The sequence below is a fragment of the Mus musculus genome, chromosome 16 (genome assembly GCF_000001635.26).
Source record: "Mus musculus strain C57BL/6J chromosome 16, GRCm38.p6 C57BL/6J".
NCBI classification, from domain to species: Eukaryota; Metazoa; Chordata; class Mammalia; order Rodentia; family Muridae; genus Mus; species Mus musculus.
This window is the reverse complement of record NC_000082.6, coordinates 21,953,667-21,974,018: the sequence shown is the minus strand read 5'-3', so window position 1 is coordinate 21,974,018 and position 20,352 is coordinate 21,953,667. Positions and strand designations below refer to the sequence as shown.

General features: G+C 45.1%; 1 protein-coding gene across 5 annotated transcripts in view; it reads left to right on the top strand.

Moving 5' to 3' along the window:
• Liph (lipase, member H) overlaps positions 1-20,202 on the top strand; it is a 41,842-nt gene extending 21,640 nt beyond the window's left edge. For 4 of the 5 annotated variants that reach the window (NM_153404.3, NM_001289582.1, NM_001083894.1 and 1 more), the window contains 5 exons: positions 5,867-6,034; positions 7,970-8,065; positions 11,763-11,874; positions 15,065-15,238; positions 17,842-20,202. In NM_153404.3, coding sequence (NP_700453.1) covers positions 5,867-6,034; positions 7,970-8,065; positions 11,763-11,874; positions 15,065-15,238; positions 17,842-17,929 — 638 coding nt within the window. In that variant the 3' untranslated portion in view covers positions 17,930-20,202. Of the gene's footprint in view, positions 1-5,866; positions 6,035-7,969; positions 8,066-11,762; positions 11,875-15,064; positions 15,239-17,841 lie in introns of those variants that run through there. The other variant, XM_017316982.1, reaches the window with a different exon arrangement.
• The last annotated feature ends 150 nt before the right edge of the window (positions 20,203-20,352 follow it).

Sequence of the window (20,352 nt, the reverse complement as noted above, 5' to 3'; positions counted from 1 at the left end):
GAAAGGAATATTAAAATATCTGATAGCAGGATTTGGGGTGGTGGTGGAGGCAGGAGGATCAGGAGTTCAATCCCAGCCAAGAGGCTCTGTCACAAAAACAAAACAAAATAAAACAAAACAACAAACAAACAAGCAAAAAACAACCAATAAATTACCTGTTGTCAATGGGGCACTTTAAATAGAAAACAGTTTGAAAAAGTATACAATATTTTATAATATAATAGAGATATATGATATATTATATGTTTATAGCAAATTTTTATAAATTTGTATTATATTGTATAAATTTATTTATATTTAAAATATATTATAATTATATTATTATTAGATTATATATTATTAATATAAATTTAATTATATTTAAAGAACTTTTGTATAAAATATATTTGTATTTTATATATTTATATATAATGTATAATAAAATATAAATAAATAATTTTATGATTTTATATTTTAAAATATATTTTAAATGTTTTAAAATACATTTCAAATTAATATTTTAATATTTTAAAATAATATTTTGTAGAGCTGGAGAGATGCCTCTGAGGTTAAGAGCACTGACTGCTTTTCCAGAGGTCTTGAGTTCAATTCCTTTTTTTTTTGTTTTTTTTCGAGACAGGGTTTTTCTCTGTGTAGCCCTGACTGTTCTGGAACACACTCTTTAGACCAGGCTGGCCTAGAACTCAGAAATCTGCCTGCTTCAAGTGCTGGGATTAAAGGCATGTGCCACCACTGCCTGGCTTGAGTTCAATTCCTAGTAATCACATGGTGGCTCACAACCATCTATAATGAGATCTGATACCCTCTTCTGGTATGCAGGTGTACATGCAGACAGAACACTGTATATGTAATAGATAAATAAATAAATCTTTAAAAATTAGTATTTTATAATATAAAATAATATTTTATAACATAATAGGAATATAGATCACAAATAGGGAGTTGGAGGGCAACATAAAGGTGAGCCAGGAGACAGAATTATAATCCCACTCTCCCTAACTGCTCTAATTTATACCTCACTGCTGCTAGGAAAGGAAAATCATCTTGAAAAGCTCTAGAACAAGGGCGGTCCGTCTCAGGGCTTGAGAACAGCACAAGGACCTGAGCTCAGATGTCACCCACCTGAACAAGGTGTGCAGGGCAGAGACAGGAGCACCTGAACTCCCCGCGGCTGCCAGCCTAGGGCCATATTCAGTGAGAGACCCTGTCTCCTCAGTGGAATAGGTGAAGAATGGTAGAGCAGGACACCCATTGTCCTCTGACCTCCAGGAGCCTGTACACTTGAGTATGTGAACACTTCAAGGTGCACATACACTAACAGACTAACACATGCTTGTTATTGAGGTAATGTGCTGCACCCGGCATCCTAGGCTAGCTGGCTTGTGAGTTTCTTGGCAATCCCCCTGTCTCTGACCCTCAGCCTGCTGTAGGCTGCCTCACTGCCTCAGGCTTGTGAGGCAGGCTCTTTTCTTCCGCAAACCTCCTCACCAGATCTACCCCTTGATTTGGAGATAAGTCTCTCACCACTCTGGGGCTCTCTGCTTAGGTAGGCTGGCCAGTGAGTCCTGGAAATCTGCCTGGCTCTGCCTTTCAAGTGCCAGGATTATAAGTGCATGCCACCAAGCCTATTTTTAGGATGTTTTAATGGTATTTTAAATTATTATGATATTTAAATGTTTTCATTTTTTAAAAATTTTTTATCGTATGTGCATTGGTATTTCTGCCTGTGTACATTTCTGTGTGAGGATGTCAGATCCCTGGAACAAGCAGGTGTGACCTGCCCCTGTGGGTGCTGGGGATTGAATCCTGGCCCTTTGGAAGAGCAGCTAGTGCTCTTAATCACGGAGCCATCTCTCTAGCCCCCAAGCCTGGCTCTTTTTAAAAGTGGGCTCTGGGATCTCTGTCAGGTCCTCTTGCTTGCAGACAAGCACTTTGCCATCTGGGTTGTCCCCCGTCCCCTTTTCTCTCTCTCCAGTGAATGGATCACCCTTCCCCACAAAGACACATGCCCCATGGGGCATCTTTTCTGCTTCTACCTCCTCGAGCTTCACACTAATCCGCATCTCAGTCTCTGCACCCATGGTTTTGCTGGTGGGGAGGTTGAGTTCGAGAACTTTCTCTCAGCTCCGTCTTCCTCAAGGCTAGGCTACACTAAGCCTGGTTTCTGTGAAATTCTTCCCCTCTGTATTCTGAGACTCCAGCTGAGATGCTAACCTTTCAATGGCCACTAATCCCTGAGGATTCTCTGAGTGTAACTCTCCCCAGGCTGAGCCACAAGCATCCAGTTTTCTCCTCCTTTTAATATTTAATCTGCTTTTCTGGCTTCAGATTTCACTTTGGAAATGGGAAGAATTGCTGGAACCCAGCACATCTACCCTTGTCGCCACCTGCCGGGCCACATGTTTCTGAGGTCTCCAGTCTTAGCATACCTTTCTTCTCGCAGCTGCTGCCTGTTCATGCCCGCTTCAAGCCAATTCCAGAGAGGCCTCACAGGACTTAAAACCCAGACTCAGCCCTTTTCTTTTAAAAAAAAAAATCCCACAATAATCATCTTTATGTGTATGAGTGTGAGTCTGTGTGTCTGCAGGAGCAGGTGCCTGAGGAGACCAGAGGGGTCGCATCCCCTGGAGCTGCATCACAGGCAGTCCTCAGCTGCCTGTGTGGGTGCTGGGAACTGAACCTGGGTCTTCTGGAAGAGCAAGAGGTTGTTTTGTTTTGTTTTGTTTTGTTTTTGTTTTTGTTTTTTGTCACTGAGCCAGCTCTTCAGTCTTTTCCATCCACCTCGTTTCCTCGTTTCCACCCTTCTTTTGTTTCTCTCTTAGCCAAGGACTTGGTTCTGAGGCCTTGCTGCCCTGGTAACCCTGGTATTTATGGTATACCCCAGGCTGGTCTGAACTCATGTTGGGGTTAAAGGTATGTGCCACCACTGCCTGGCCAGCTTGACACTGTTTCAGAGAGCCCTTCATCTTGTGTCCACACTTGTCTGAGTTCCTGACAACCCTTCTCTCTTTGAAACTTTTCCTGTGTCTTTTGTCCTCTTGCAGCTCAGGTTGGGCTCCAACTCACTATGTAGCTGACCTTGACCTCCTGATCCTCCTGCCTCCACCTCCCGAGTGTTAGGATTACAGGTGTGTGCCACCATGCCCAAGCCTGGGGTCTGTTTTTCTTATCCTCTGTTTCCTTCTTCAGTGAACCACACAGAGGCTGCTCTAGTCTGTTGTCTTACCCAGAAGTCCCTTTTTACCATTGACAATGCATGAGCACTGCGGCCATGAGAAGAACCACTCTTTGGCCCTTGACCTTTGGAGTTGCTGGCATTATCAGTGCTGCCAGTGACAGATTTCAGAAGTTCCTCGCATAACTTCCATTTTAACCCTGAGTAGGAACAGGTTCTAGCACTCGGCAGAGTAGTGTAAATTGTGCTTTCTCACCGTCTACCAGATCCTAGTAGACGCACACTCCTGGTAGCCTTCTAGAATCTACAACAGTGAACAAAATAGGCCCAGTCCTCATTTACAAAGGAACTACAGTTATTCTAGAAAGAAGAGAAAAATAGATTTTTTTAATTTTTTAAAAATTTTATTTTATTTTTTTAAACTGCATGTATTGCTTAAAGATTTATTTATTTATTTATTTTATGTATATGAGTACACTGTAGCTGTCTTCAGACACACCCGAAGAGGGCATCAGATCCCATTACAGATGGTTGTGAGCCACTATGTGGTTGCTGGGAATTGAACTCAGGACCTCTGGAAGAGCAGTCAGTGCTCTTAACCGCTGAGCCATCTCTCCAGCCCTTAAGATTTTATTTGTGTGTGTGTGTGTGTGTGTGTGTGTTCCTCAGAGGGGGTCAGATCCCCCCCCCAGCTGGAGGTGCAGGCAGTTGTGAGTTGCCTGCCATGGGTGCCCCCCCCCGCCGCCCCCACAGCTGAAGGTGCAGGCAGTTGTGAGTTGCCTTGCCTGCCATGGGTGCCCCCCCTGCCGCCCCCCCCAGCTGGAGGTGCAGGCAGTTGTGAGTTGCCTTGCCTGCCATGGGTGCCCCCCCCCCCGCTGCCCCCCCCCCCCAGCTGGAGGTGCAGGCAGTTGTGAGTTGCCTGCCATGGGTGTTAGGAACTAAACTCAGGTCCTTGGCAAGGACAGCAAGAACAGTGAAGTGCTGTTAGCCATTGAGACGACTCTCCAGCCCTAGAAAGTAGCTCTTGATGAGAACTAATGTTGATATTTAATGGGGAATGGTCAGTTTTTTGGGGAGCTCACAAGCTGGCCAGATGTGTTAGTATACTCCTGGGATTCTTGCACTCAAGAGGCAGAGGCAGGAGGACTATGGGGTTGGGGCTAGTTTGGATAACACATTGAGATCCTGTCTTGAACAACCCAGGACTATGTATAGGGGTCGGGGGTTAGGTAACAGAATAGGTTTATCAGAGTGGATATGTTAATAATGGCTCTTTACATTGGCCTTTCAAATTTTGTTTCTGTTAACAATTTCCCAAATAATAAGGCAAATCCATGACCAAGGCCAATTTTGTTTCACTCTCCCTCTAAATAATAGATAAGGAAAAAAAGTAATAATGACTAATTTAGATTTCTATTACATTTTTTTTAAAAAAATGTATGTGTATGGTCATGTGTGCCCAGATGTTAGAAAATAGCCTGTAGAGCACAATTATCTTTTTCCACCATGTGGGACCCAGTGTTGGAATTCAAGCCATCAGCCTTGATGACAAGTGTCTTTGCCTGTTCAGTCATCTTGCCAGCCCTGAGTTGTTCTTTGGATAATGATTTTGATGGAAAATCACCTTTTGGTGACCTTTTGACTAGCACTGCCCATGAATTCAGTGGTCAACCTGAGTAGCGGACACAGTAGTTACTTAGTTTGTGAAGCAACCTTACCAATTAGACCAGGGCTTTGAAGTTCTTCAGATTCACAGGTGTGTTGAGAGCAAGGTGTGGTCCCAACTCCTGAGCCTCCTCTAAGTCAGCAATATTTGGGGTTGGTCCTGAATGTTGCTCAAACATTGGATGGTACTATAGGAATCTATGTGCATGGGTGGGAGTGACTTCCCCACGCATCCATGTGCCCATGTGTGTATGTGTAGAGGCCAGCGGATGGTTTCTTTGGTCATTTCCCCATGGTTTTTTGAGGTAGAGTCTCTTGTTGAACACAGAGCTCCCTGTCTAAGCTAGCCTGGCTGTCCAGCAAACCCCCGGGAGCCACTTGTCTCTGCATCTCCAGGCCAGGGTCACAGACCCATGGTGCTGGCTTTTACATGTGCGGTGATGATCCAAACCCGGGTGTTCACGCTTGTATGGAGCCATCTCTGCAGCCTTCCCTTTTAGTGATGCTGGAGACTGAATTTAGAGTCTTGTGCATACTAAGCAAGCACTGTCAGCCCTCCACACCTCCTTTTTAAAGTAAACGTGCTTGTGTGAGCATTTGTGCATGAGTGTCTGTGGAGGCTAAAATAGGACATTGGATCCCCTGGAGCTAGAGTTACAGGCAGTTGTGAGCTGCCAGCGTATGTGCTGAAACTGAACTGGGGTTATGGAAGAGCAGCAAGCACCCTGAAGCATCCTCTCCAGCCCCGCACCCCCAGCTTTGCCTTTGTTCTTACAGCCACCATTATATGATTTACTCTGCACCGTGCACGGGCCATAGTGAATCCGTCTGTGGTTCTTAGAGGATTAAGTGGAGCTGAGTACATGGAAGCTTGCAGGGAATTCTGTGCAGGGAATTCTGTGCAGGGAATTCTGTGCAGTGCGTGGCATTCAGGAGGTGTGGTCAAACGTGGTGGTGTTTGTATAAAATGTGAAATGTGCTTTTCTGGTAAACGCTGCAACTGCTCTTGGTTCCTTTATAATCAAGGTATAAAGTACTTCAAGTGTGACCACCAGATGTCCGTCTACCTGTACCTTGCATCCCTGCAAAATAACTGCTCCATCACGGCCTATCCCTGCGACTCCTATCGGGATTATAGGAATGGCAAGTGTGTCAGCTGTGGCGCTGGACAAATTGTGCCATGTCCCCGTGTAGGTAAGCCCACAAAGTTCCCATCTCTAATGTACACTTAATTTGTCTTCAGTTCCCAGAGTCATGTTTTGCTCTCTGAAAACTTGTCTCAAGTTGCCTTTACTAAAGTTTTACATAGCCAGGTTTATTTAGTTATTATTTGACATAAGGTCTTGCTCTTTAGCTTAGGTTGAGTTTACGTTGTAGCCCAGGTCAGCCATGACCTTGAACACAATCTCCAGAGTAGCAGGTATTATAAGTGTGTACTACATGCTAAACATCATAACCAACTTTTCCTTAGCCAATTTGTTCTCTGAAACCACTGTAGTCATGAATTACAGAGTGTATTAGGATAGGGCATTACAGCTTAGCAGGGATGATTGAGTCTGTGGCTAGCCTGGACCAAAGAGAGAAACCTTCTTTTTCAAAAACGTTAAAATACCAGGCACACACAAGCAAGTGCATACACACACACATACAAACACACATACACAAACACACCAAAGCCAAAACAAACTACAGTTACCATCCACCTAGTGTTAGAACAATCTACATGGGATTCCACTTGAAGGAGGAGGAGGAAAAGAAGAAGAAGAGGAAGAAGAGGAAGAGGAGGAAGAGGAAGAAAAAGGAAGGAGAAGGAGAAAGAAGGAGAAGGAGAAGGAAACACCTAATCTAGAGGGTCTGCAAGCCTACGTAGGCTTTGTAGCACCTGTTGCTGTTGGGACAGGAGCACCCACTCTGTGCACACACCTCTCTGCAAGGGGAAGTCCCCAGTGAGCCAGAGACCAGGCCCAGGGCTGAGCCTTGCACACTGATCCCTTTCATCAGGTTGTGTCTATGAATGTCTCCCCTCTACACTCCAGCTCCTGCATCCACACACAGGGCACTGTAGACACCACTGAGGTGTTTGCCATAGAAGTAGAGGAGATATTATAGGTGGTCAGGACTTCAGGATTGGTGGGCGATGAAGAGACATTTTCCTGACATACAGAAAGAGGCTTCACTGGGCAGCGTTCAGTCTTGTCTCCTTCAGGCATTGGTCTGGTGGAAGACATTCATCTGCTCAGAGACACGATTGCACATCCAGCCTGGGTCCCGTGCACTTAAATAGCTCCATTTTAATTCTTCAAGGAAACCCTGGGGCCAGTTAGACCCTGACAGGCCTATAACCCAGGCGTTTGCAGAGCAAGGCTGAGGCAGGTCCTGTCTCCAAAACTATATTAAAAAACAAAAAAACTCCACAATGGGTTCAAGGCCAGCCTGAGGAACTTAGCAAGACTTTGCATCAAAATAAAACATAAAACAGAAGGACTTTGGATATAGCTTAATAGTAGATTGCCTGCCTTGCATGCTTCAGACTCTGACATGATTTCCAGTAGGAAGAAGGGAGAGAGGAAGGGAGGAGAGGGAGAGGGAGAGGGAGAGGGAGGAGAGGGGAGAGAGAGAGAGAGAGAGAGAGAGAGAGAGAGAGAGAGAGAGAGAGAGAGAGAGAGAGAGCGCCATGTGCATTGTGTGAGGTGAAGAGTGCACGCATAAGACTCTGGGTCCTATTTTCTAAATAAGACTAACAAGACCCCATTGCTCTGCAGTAGCGATGCTGTTTTAAGTATGGGTCCCAATCTGGCTTAATGTTGAAAATGAAGGAAGGCATTGCTGGAATCTATCCACATGACCAGTGTGTGCTGCTCTGGTTCCCCGCCTAGCTACAAAGAATACAGTAAGGGGAGAAGTTATGGTAGGGTCATCCTGCACCCCAGTTCTTAGGATGGGGACAGCCAGCAAGAGGGACGAGCACAGACAGGATGTTCTCCATGGCCCTTCTTAGCCTCTAGGCACTGTGGTGGGGACTGGGATGGAGTCAGGGGGAGCTGTTGCAAACATAAGAAACTGTTTTTGCTTCCTCTGTGGCTTTCATGTCTGTAAAATGCAGGTTGGTATTTCTGGCTTGTTTTGTAGGCTACTATGCTGACAGCTGGAAAGAGTACTTATGGGACAGAGATCCTCCGATGACGAAGGCGTTCTTCGACACAGCTGAGACAAAGCCATACTGCAGTGAGTGGTAACTGTGTTGGGTGTGCTGTCTGACCCTGGCATTCTAGAGAGGACAGAGTCTCAGCTTTCTGGGTGCTTCCTGGAAAATGAGGATTGTGTAAGATAGAGCTATGGAGCTAAAAAGGCCCGAGAGCCACACAGCTTCTGTCTGTAACAGTTGTGTGACCTTGGTCAAGTTTCTTCTCCCTTCTGAGTGTCACAGCCCAGCTTGGTAAACGGAGCCAACCAATCACACCCACCGTCTAGGTTATTAGGACTGAAGTAAGGCTAAGCCAGAGTGCCAGCATCCCAGGACAGTCACTGTCATCACTGCCCTCCTCCAGGAAATTGTCTCTAAAGAGACATGAAGTTGGAGTCAGGGACAAACCAGTGCATTCTGTACATGAATCAGTTCTGACCTACGCTGGCTTTCTTGAGCCTGCTGTTCACAGGCCATTGCCTGTGAGCATTGCTCCCTCCCTCTTTCCCTTTCTCCTTCCCTCCTTTCTCTCTCTCTCCTTCCTTCTTTCTTTTCTTCCTCTCTTCCTTTCTTCTTCTTTCTTCCTTTTTTGACAATATGTTTAATTTATTTTAGCTGTCTTTCCTTGTATTCCCTCCTTCATCCCTCTCTCCCCTCCCCTTCTCCACTTGATTTTCCCGTTCCAGCCCTCTCCATCCATACCTATCTACTTTATTTCCCTTTCCTAATGAGATCTATCTGTTGCTTTGGTCTTTTTTTCTGTACCTATCCTCTGTGGCTCTATGGACTGAAGCTTGGTTATCATCACTTAACAACCAATATCCACGTATAAGTGAATACATGCCACAGTTGTTTTTCTGGATCTGGAATTTTGTTACTCAGCATGATTTCTTTCTAGTTCCATTTGCTTGCAAATTCCATGATGTTATTTTGCTTTATCAGACAAGTAATACTTCATTGTACAAAATGTACCACATTTTCTTTACCCATTCTTGTATTGAGAAACATGTAGGTTGTTTCAAATTTCTGACTATTATGTATAGAGGAGCAGTGTACACAGTTGAACAAGTGTCCTTGAGGTAGGGTGAAGTGTCCTTTGGGTATATGCCTTAGAGTGGTGTAGCTGGATCTTGGGGTAAACTGACTTCCGCCATGACTCAAATCATCGACCCCAGGGATGTGTTCTGGGTTCCCGAATGGAAGATACACACACACACACACACACACACACACACACACACACACACACAGCCTTTATATTTTAATATGCCTTAAACAGGGCCACTTCCAAATCTCCACGTGGGTAACACTCTCCCCTCCAATATTCCTGAATTATTATTTACAAAAACCTATATTCCATCTTGGCTGTCCTGGGCCCAGACCTGCAGCTCTCTCAGGCTGAGTTCCCCAGCACCTACATGACAGCTATATTCTCTGTCCTGCACACCTTAACGTGGTTTCTACTCCTTTCCCAGCACGGCAAGTATCTCTCTTCCTGTTCCTTCCTCCAGTAATCTTAAAGTCCTGCCTCTGTCTCCCTGCTCAGCCATTGGCCACTGGTAACTTTATTTACCAATCAAAACCAACTGGGGGCAGGGTTCCTCAGCATCTTACATAGGGACTAGGGACATCAGGATTCTCCTGCAATTTTGGGGACCAATTAACATAATACAAGCAGCATTAGACCTAATCCACAACATGTGTCAGTGAGTGCAGGCTGTTCTCCACTTTATCTTATATCAGGTTCAGTGTTTTATGTTGAGGTTTTTGATCCATTTGGAGTTAATTTTATGCAGGTTAGTACATATGGATTTATTTGCATTCTTCTACATGCAGAGATCGAGTTTGACCAGCACCATTTGTTGAAGATACTGTCTTTTTTCTCCAGTGTGTATTTCTGGCCTCTTTGTCAAATCCAGGTCTCCATAGGTGTATGTACTTACGTCCTGGTCTTCACTTCGATTCCTTTGACTGATGTGTGTCTGTATATGGTTTGTGCCGACACCATGCTGTTTTGTTATTATAGCTCTGTAGTAAAGCCTGAAATTAGGGATGGTGATACCTCCAGCAGTTCTTTTATTAATCAGATATTTGGATTTTAGGTATTCTGCTTTTTGTGCGTAGCCCTGGCTGTCCTGGAACTCAGTCTCTAGACCAGGCTGGCCTTGAACTCAGAGATCTGCCTGCCTCTGCCTCCCAAGTACTAGGAGTAAAGGTGTGTGCCACCATGTCTAGCTTTCATCCTCATCATGGGTGTGTGTGTGTGTGTGTGTGTGTTTCCATAGGAAGCTAAAAATTGTCCTATCAAGAACTTCAAAGAATTGAGTTGTAATTTTGATGAAGATTGCACTAAATCTGTAGATCCCAAGCATGGGAGATCTTCCAAGATCTTCTGATGTCTTCAATTTCCTTCCTCAGTGACTTGGCATTTTTAATCATACAGTTTTTCACTTGCTTGGTCAGCAGTTTCTGCTGAAGAGCTGGGGATGAGACGGGGTGGCAGGGAGTGGACTTGTAGGGATGGAGGGAGAGGCGAAGATCTGCAGTTAGTCCCCCTGCTTCCCTGGCTGTCCTGGCCTGAGGGATCCTGGGACATGCCTGCTGGAGCTGAGGGGAGGGAGGTCAGGAGGGGAAGATCTGTGTAGTCCCCTGGAGATGGGGGCAGGAGGGGAAGGGGAGCCCTCAGCAGCAGGTGTAGAGCTAGGGATGAGACTGCACGATTGGATTTGGAGCAGCTGAGGGCAAGGTGAAGAGCTGATGTTAGTCTACCTGTTTTTCTAACCAGAGTGGCCTGTGGGCTCCCAGGGAGTCAGCCTGTGAATATTTCAAACACCCCTAGATGTACAGTTATATAAAACTAATATAGAAATAAAATATTTACTAAAAATAAATCATAAAGAAAGTTGATTTAATATAATTATTTGGTATATATGTATAATTTTAGCATTTATTACGGACAAAAGCACATTTGTATTCTGATGAAATAGACGTGCCTTCTTATTCTATATAAGGAGCTAATGTTTGGCTAAACACCTGCTTGATACAGGGCATCACTGGTGTTTTGCAGAGCTGACCATCATTCTGATTTTATAATAATTAGTGAGTATGTTGCTTTGCATGAAAAAGCAGAGAAAACTGGCGGAAAGTGTATCAGAAATGTTTGGAAATTATGTTTTTATCCCAGGTTAGGACTCCTTTAATGGTTCCTTAAAAACTATTTTATTTTCTGGGCGGTGGTGGTGCACTCCTTTAATCCCAGCACTCAGGAGGCAGAGGCAGGTGGATTTCTATGAATTCAAGGTCAGCCTGGTCTACCCAGCAAGTTCGAGGACAGCCAGGGCTACACAGAGAAACTCTATCAAAATAAATAAATAAACAAGAAATGATTTATCTATTTTATGTGGATGGGTATTTTGCTTCTATGTGTGTCTGTGTGCCCTGTGCTCAGTGCCCACAGATACCAAAAGACGGTTCTAGATCCCTTCAGCGAGTGAGAGACAGCTCTGAGTCTCATGTAGATGCTAGGAATTGAACACTGGTCATTCTTGCCTACATAGTGAGTTTGAAGGACCTGGGCTGAGAAACAATGTTAAAAACAGAAGGGAATTCTTCCTTAGGTCTTTGCAGAGAAACTCTAGAGGGAAAGAAAGGCTTTCCCTTTCTTTGTTGGCTTTTTATAGCCACCTCCTGGGGAGCACCGGGATGCCTCTCTTATGGGGTTCTCTCCATATTTTACAGTGTATCATTATTTTGTGGACATTGTATCTTGGAACAAGAGCGTAAGAAGAGGGTTTATTACAATCAAACTGAGAGGCGAAGATGGCAATATCACAGAATCCAAAATCGATCAGTAAGTTGGGCTCTGAGCTTGCGTTTTCTGGCTCAGACACTTTTCTCCTTAGCAACTGATACCAGGAATTGGTACCAGGGCTCTCTCCCCATCTTCCCACCACCCTTTCTTTTCTCTTCTGTGTGTCCTCCCTCTGTGTCCCTCTTGCTTTTTGTCACTTTTCTTCCTTCTCGTTTCACTTCTAGCAATTAAACAGTTAATAATAAAACCATCCACACCTTCTCTAAGTTCAAGCCATAAAGGGCTGCTGGTTTAGCTGCGCTGGCGGACTGCACTGTAATCACATCACTCGGGAGACAGGGACAGGAGTCTTGTGGCATGTGTGAGGCTAGCCTGGTCTATACAGGGAGTCTACGTCCAGCTGGACTTATATAGTAAGCCCTATCTCAAAATCCAAAAGGGGCTGGAGAGATGCTCAGTAGCTAAAGGCACTGGCTGCTCTTCCAGAGGACCCAGGCTCAGTTCTCAGCACCCAAGGGGTGGCTCAGAACCGTCCATAGCTACAGGTCCAGAGCATCCAATGCCCTCTCTGTCCTCCGAGGGCATCAGGCACATGCAAGTGGTACACAGACAGACGTGCAGACAAACACCTAATACATACAAACACCTACAAGAGTGTGCAGACATAAGCATTTCATAGTGTCATGGATCTGCACCCCAGCCTGAAGGTGCTTGTGCTGGTTCGTTTTTGTCAACCTGACACAGGTCAGGGTCATTTGGGGTGAGGGAACCTCAATTGAGAAAGTACCTCCATCAGATTACATATAGGCACGTCTGTGCAGCCATTTCTTCAGTAATGATTAACATGAGAGAGCCCAGCCCAGTCTGGAGGACACCACCCCTGGCAAGTGGTCCTGAGTTACATAAGAAAGTGGGTTGAGCAAACTGGGAAGAGCAAGCCGGTAAGCAGTGTCCTTCCAAGGCCTCTGCCTCAGTTCCTGCTACACTTGGGTTCTTCAGTTCCCTCAGTGGTGGACTGTGATCAGATGTGTAAGCTAAATAAATCCTCTCCCTCCCAAGTTGCTTTTGGTTATTTCTACCACAGCAAGAGGAAGCAAACTATGACAGTATCTTTAAAAATGCATCTTGGATTTATAATAGTAGTTTTTGGTTATCGAATTGAGTGGGTGGCATACATTGCCTAAAGAATTTCTAGCCAACTGTGAGATACTAATATCACAAACTCTACATATGAAGAAACTGAGGCTAGAGAGCCAAGTGGTTTAGCCAGAGTCACATACCTAGTTGTTGTCAGTGTGGCCAGAGTGGCAGCTCTGTCCACCAAGCACTGGTATCACTGTATAGCTCGGTCCACTCCTCCCACTAAGCTCTCCCACACCCCACCCCACCCCCTGCACCTGAAGTTTGTTAGCAGTGGTGTTTTTTAGGGTTCCCCATGGATTTGTTTCTGATCTGATATCCCTATGTCCGGAGTGAGCTAGTGTTTTCTGGAAGGGCAGCAGTAGGGAGGACATCTTGAGGAAGCAGCCTCAGGTGGTACATGGGCTTTGGGCTGAGGTGAGGGGACCAGAATGGAGAGTGACCTGAAATCCAGCTTTTTAGAACACACAGCACCCAAGGAATCTCAGGAACACTGTGCAGTCACACACAGTCACACACAGTCACACACAGTCACACACAGTCTCACACAGTCACACACAGCCACACACAGCCACACACAGCCACACACAGCCACACACAGCCACACACAGTCACACACAGCCACACACAGCCACACACAGTCACACACAGTCACACACAGCCACACACAGCCACACACAGTCACACACAGCCACACACAGTCACACACAGCCACACACAGCCACACACAGTCACACACAGGAAGGGCAGGACAGGGCTCTGACCAGAGTCAGGTTTCATGTCTCCTTTATGTACATCTGAGAGCTTTTATTTTTTACTAAGTGAATGTCAGCCAACTGTAAATCCTTAAATGGGAATTTTGAAATAGCTTCTTGTTTGTTTTGAGGCAGGGCCTCATATAGTCCAGGCTGATCGTGAGCTCACTAGCTTTATCTTCTTTCCTTCACAATTTGATCAGGAGTAAGGCCTTGGTTCAGTGAGCAGCACCACTGGCTGCTCAGGCTGATGGCCTGTCATGGTGGAAAGAGAGAACCTATTTCCAGAAGTTGTCCTCTGACCTACATTGTGCCATGCTGTGCACACACCTGGACACACAGGAGGTGGGGTGGGAGAGAAAGAGAAATAATAAATGTAATTTAAAATAGTTGTCTATTAAGAGCTAAACTTTAAGAAAGAGAAAAAGCAAGTTCAAGATGGAGACCTTAGGCAGGGCATGGTAGGAACAATGGTTCGATCTCCATGGTTCCACTCATGCGAGCCCTCTGCTGTTGATCTAGGAGATGTCCCAGTTTGATCCAGTACCGGGAAATGGGGGCAAGTTGGAGCCTTGACATCTTCAATACACATTCTTTGGCATTTCTTTTCTTTTCTTTTTTTTAATGGTGAAAACATGTATTTTGAATTTGCAGCTGGTCTTAATTTAGATGATCCCAATTTTGTTGGCAACATACAGTGCACCATAACCTGGAACCCCAGCGATGCCCAGGTGTCTCTCTCTGGGGAATCTCTGCACTGCTTTTATTTCTCTGCCAAACTGGGAAAGGAAGCCACAGATAACCAGCAAGCACCTGGGCAGTGGGTTGGCTCCAGACATAGACCTCAGATTGGGACTGGGGGGTTCCACGGGTGTTTGCTCCCCACTGGAACCTCATCTAAGACTTCATGGGGTGTGGCAGGGCCCTAAAAACTCTGAGCTGGTTTCATCTCTGAACTGCTGCATATAAACCCTACCACATGGAGAGCTGGGACCCCATAGCAACCATGGCTGTGCCCAGAGACACAGATACCATCCTGAATGCAGTCGACAGCGCAGTAGCACATGTCCCCAGGGCCACTTTGGAGGCCAGTAGCTTCATTTAGGCAGTCCCTAAAGTCAGGGGCTAAGGAAAGTCAGCCTGGGTATGCAAATGGACCAGACTTGGAGGCTGGAAGCTGCTTTCTCTCATTAGTGATTTATATTGTATTAATTTAAATGACTATATATATATATGTGTATATATATATATATATATATATATATATATATGTCATATGTATATATGACTTCTATTCTGTATATTCGTCTTAAAATGCCATTTCTTCTTTCCAGTGAGCCATCTGCATTTGAGAAATACCATCAAGTGAGTCTCCTCGCAAGATTTAATCGAGATCTGGATAAGGTGGCAGAGATTTCCTTGTTGTTCTCCACAGGGTCTGTAGTGGGCCCAAAGTACAAGCTCAGGGTCCTGCAGATGAAGCTGAGGTCTCTGGCCCATCCAGACAGGTGAGCCACAAGCCACACGCAGGTCTGACAAGCTCCTGCTGTCTCCCTCCCTTCCTTCTCTAGCTTCCTTTTGCTCTTTCTGAGACAGTCTTATAATGTAGTCCAGGCTGGTCTCAAACCTGTGACAATTCTCCTGCCTCAGCCTTCAAAGTGATGAATTTCTTTTACTTAAAAATTTAGGAGGGCTGGCGCGAGATGGCTCAGGGGGTATGAGCACTGACTGCTCTTCCAAAGGTCCTGAGTTTAAATCCCAGCAACCACATGGTGGATCACAACCACCCGTAATTAGATTTGACGCTCTCTTCTGGTGTGTCAGCTACAGTGTACTTATGTATAATAATAAATAAATCTTTAGGCTGGAGCGACCAGAGACTGAGCGAGCAGAGTTGACCAGAGTAAGTGGAGGTCCTAAAAATTCAATTCCCAACAGCCACATGAAGACTCACAACCATCTGTACAGCTACAGTATACTCACATACATAAAATAATAAATAAATAAATCTTTAAAAAAATTTAAGGTACTGCAAAAATATTTAGTAATACAAGAATCTTTAAGAAGGTATTCATTTAGGTTATAATATAAAGAGGTAGTAGTGACTGTCAGCTTGAAACCTGACTATGGGGTCACTACCTCCGTGAAGCGCTGTCCTGACCATGGAGTAGAAATGATGAGCACTGTGTGGGCTGTGTGGCCAGCACCTTCCTCCTGCTGGAGGAACCTGAGCTGCTTGTACTTCAGCATCCTAGAACCTTTCCCCGTGTAGTGTTCCCTTGTTATCCTCCTTCTGTTCTGTTCTGTTCTGTTCTGTTCTGTTCTGTTCTGTTCTGTTCTGTTCTGTTCTGTTCTGTTCTGAGACAGGTCTCATGAAGCCCAGGCCTTAGAGTTCTGATCCTCCTGCCTTCATATCCCTGATGCTGGGATTACAGATGTGTGTCATCATGCCTGGTTTATGCTGTGCTGGGGATGGAACCCAGGGCTTCATGAATGCTAGGCAAACACTCTACCACATGATCCGTATTTCCATCCTTCTTGGGATCATCTCTTAATATCTATAGTTTATTCCTGATATTGATAATTTGTGTTTATCCTGTCTCCTTCCCCTCCCTCTCCCTTTTAGTCCATTCCTTGAACTTTAAAGTATGCTTGGCTAGCTTATCTGTTTTATTAATCTTAAAGACAAACCAACCCTTCCCCCTCCCCCATATAGTCAACATTTATTTTAAGGTCTAAAAACATTAAGACTAATTAAAGCAAAATGACTGTTATTGCTTTAAAAGACAAATAAATAAATAAACCAATTTTTCTCCTTTAAAAAAAAAAGAAGGTATTCATGGTATCTTAAAACAGGTCCTTGTTTTAATTAATTGATTGATTATTTATTTATTGTTGGTCCTAGTACCGACCTGTATTTCTAGCTGGTCTGGAGGCTGAGAGGGAGGATCAAAAGTTTAAGAACTCAAGAGGATACATGAGTTCAAGACAAACATAAGTTCATGGAAACTTATCCAGACCCCATTTCAAAAACAAAACAAGGAAGAACCAGAGTGTAGTGACTTACAACCTCAGCACTTGCAAAGCACAGGCGGAGGATCAAATGGAGCAGAGAACCTGGGTTAGATTCCTAGCACCCACATGGTGCCTTACACCCATCTAGAAACCCCAGATGGAGAGGAACCTGATGCTCTGATGTGACCTGCACAGGTGCCAGGCATACAGGTGGTCCACATACACACAGCAGGCACAACACTCCTACACATAATATAAGATAAATCTTTCACAAAGGAGTGGAGTAGAGTTGAGTGGAGTTTCACACCCTACTTTCCTGCGTATGACTGCCTTCCCTAGCTGTGGTGGTTTGAATATGCTTGGCCCACAGGAAGTGCCTCTATTTGAGTTGTGAGGAAGTGTGTCACTGTGGGGGATGGGCTTTGAAGTCCTATGCTTAAGTTCCACCGAGTGCAGAAGAGAGCCTCCTCCTAACTACCCGAGGAAGACAGAGTCTCCTCTTGGCTACCTTAAGATCAAGATGTAGAACTCTCAGCTCCTCCAGCACCATGTCTACCTGAATGCTACCATGCTTCCTGTCATGATTATAATGGACCGAACCTCTGAACCTTTGAAACTGTAATTAAATGTTGTCCTTTATAAGAGTTGCCTTAGTTATGGTGTCTCTTCACAGCAATGAAACCCTAACTAAGACAGAAGTTGGTACCAGGGACTGAGGTATTGCTGTGATAGGCCTGACCATGCTTTTGTTTGTAGGAATGTGGATTTGGAACTTTGGATTTGGGAAATAGTGGAATGCTTTAACTGGAGCTTAATGGGCCATCCCAGTAGGACTATGGAAGACTACTCTGGTGCTGAGAGTGATTTGAACTGGGTGGAACTTGAGCATAGGCTCTCAAAGCCTGCCTACACAACAAGGCCACACCTTCTAATAGTGCTGTTCCCTTTGGGCTGAGCTTATTCAAATCACCACACTAGCCTGTTGCACTAGAAACCGCTGCTCTACAAGTCCACACTGTAAGGAGGTGATGAGGCTTGCCTGACTAGACTGGGAGATTTGTGTTAGCTCACTGACGAGGGTCTTTGGTTTCCCCAGGCCTCACTTGTGTCGATATGATCTCGTCCTTATGGAGAATGTTGAGACATCCTTCCAACCTATCCTGTGCTCTCAGCAGCAGATGTAGCTGCTGTTAAGACCTGTGGGCAGTGATGACATCAAGATCTCTACAGCTATAGGCTTTCAGTGCCTCACCCTATAGCGTCCTGAAGGCTTCCAAAGCATGGGGAAGAAAACCAAGGTTATTTTCGGCTGTGTTCCAAGGATGTCGCGTCACAAAAATGTCAAAGGACCTGCGATTATGAAACACCACTGGGAGGGGGGGGGCGCCCTAACTAGGGCAAGACAGAAATAGCCCAGCTCCCTACAGCAAAGCACTTTGTCTGGCTGCGTCCCGAGGCCCCACTTGTTCCCCACTGTCGAATCTGCTGCCTGTCATACCACACCCTCAGGGCCGTGGGGCAAGCATCTAAATGGTCCCTGTGCCCAATCCTCTGCCATCTCGGCGGGAACCGAATGGAGAATGAACCAGACTACCTCACAGGGACTGTGGGTGGGGAGGGCCAGGCTGTGAAGGGTTTGGAAATCCCTTGGGTCCCTTGGGTGGACTACTGTGAACATGCTTTTCTTTTGATAGGGTTTGGCTCTTACGTAAAGACACACAATCTCTCTTTTTCAACACCAGCTTTCCTCCTGGACTGTTTGCCTCGGGGCGACAAGAAGGCTCTGGCTTAGTCCAGACTCTTCTGAAGTGATGCTGATGGCCAGAGGTATTGGGCTGGGCTCATAGCCCTGAGGCCTGTGCAGCTAAGTGGAAGAAAGAGAAAAAACAAAAAAAAAACAAAAACAAACAGGGCTAGCATTGCAGCATGTGGACTGGGCAGAGAAAAGGCTGGAAGGAAACTGGCCTGCTTTCACTCAAGTTGCGAAAGTGTTAATTACAAGGTTGTTTTTCTGCTCTGGGATTGAGTATGCTAAGTGCACTGAGCCCTGCTCTCAGCTTCAGACATTTTTTAAAAGTAGTCCTTAAGACTGTTTTCTTAAAAAACAAAAACAAAAGCTGGGCAGTGGTGGAGCACAACTTTAACCCCAGCACTTGAGAGGAGAGGCAGGCAGATCTCTGTGAGTTTGAGGACAGCCTGGTCTATAGAGCAAGTTCCGGGACAACCAGGGCTACACGGAGAAACCCTGTCTTCAAAACAAAAACAAACAAATGAAAGTTTTCTTTCCTTCCTATTGGTGCAATCCATACTTATTCCAGGAAATTCCTTAAGATGTATAGATGTAAAATACAAAACTGTGCACAGTCCTGCCTGTTAGAGGAATTAATGTTAATATTTAGACTTGTTTCTCAAACTTGTGGGGCTCAGATTCAGAGCATGGCCGGCTCTTGGGGCATGGAAACTCTGAGAAGTCTTCCCAGGCCTCCCTGGAGGCAGATGTGACTTCAAACATTTCTGAATAACAGTGGCAAACAGATTAAGGGGTCACAGGGGGCCAGGGACAGAGGGCAAAATGAAAGTAGAACAGGTAGAGGGTCCAGACGCCTGGTGTGGAGGTGAGTGCCCCCCACCCCTCATCTGTGACCACTGGGGGAAGGTGTCACAGGCCCAGGGCCCTTCTCTTCATTGAATTGCCCCAGCTATTGTAAAGAAATGGATACTGTGAGCAAATGTGTTGAAATCCACACTGTCTTAGTTTCTTTTCCCGTTGCTATGATAAAATGCTCTGATGAAAACAACGTGAAGGAGAAAGGGTTTATTTTAGCTCGCAGTTCAGGGTATACAGTCCACTGTGACAGGGAGTCGGGGTAGCAGCATCGTAAAAGCAGCTGGTCCTATCGCTGCCACAGTCAGGAAGCAGGGCGATGAACACATGCTTGCGAGTATTTAGCTCAGTTTCCTGACACATTTAAAAATTGTTAAACTTTGTTAATTTATAGCGTGTGTTTGTATTTGTACACACATGTACACATGTCACACACAGTGCACATGTGGAGTTCAGAAGGAAATTTGTGGGAGTCAGTTCTCTCCTTCCAATGTGTGGGTCCCAGGTATCTGGGCATTAGGCTTAGAGGCAAGTATGTTTACCACCTGAGCCATCTCACTGGACTAGTTTCCCAGCTCTTACACAATTCAGATTCCCTGACTAGGGAATGGTGCCACCTACAATGGGCAGGTGTCCATAAATATAATCAAGATCATTTCTCGGGCTGTACAGAAGGCTCAGTGGTTAAGAGCACTGACTGTTCTTCCAGAGGTCCTGAGTTCAATATCCAACAACTACCTGGTGGCTCACAACCATCTGTAATAGGATCTGATGCTCTCTTCTGGTGTGTGTGAAGACAGCTACAGTGGACTCATAAATATAAAAATAAATAAATAAGTCTTTAAAAAGAAAGGTAATTCTCCATAGACATGAGGCCCATTACTCAGGTGACTCTAACTTCTGTCAAGCTGAATGATGATTAATACTATAATCATCATGGTAGTTTATTAGTTATATATATATATATATATATATATATATATATATATATATATATATATA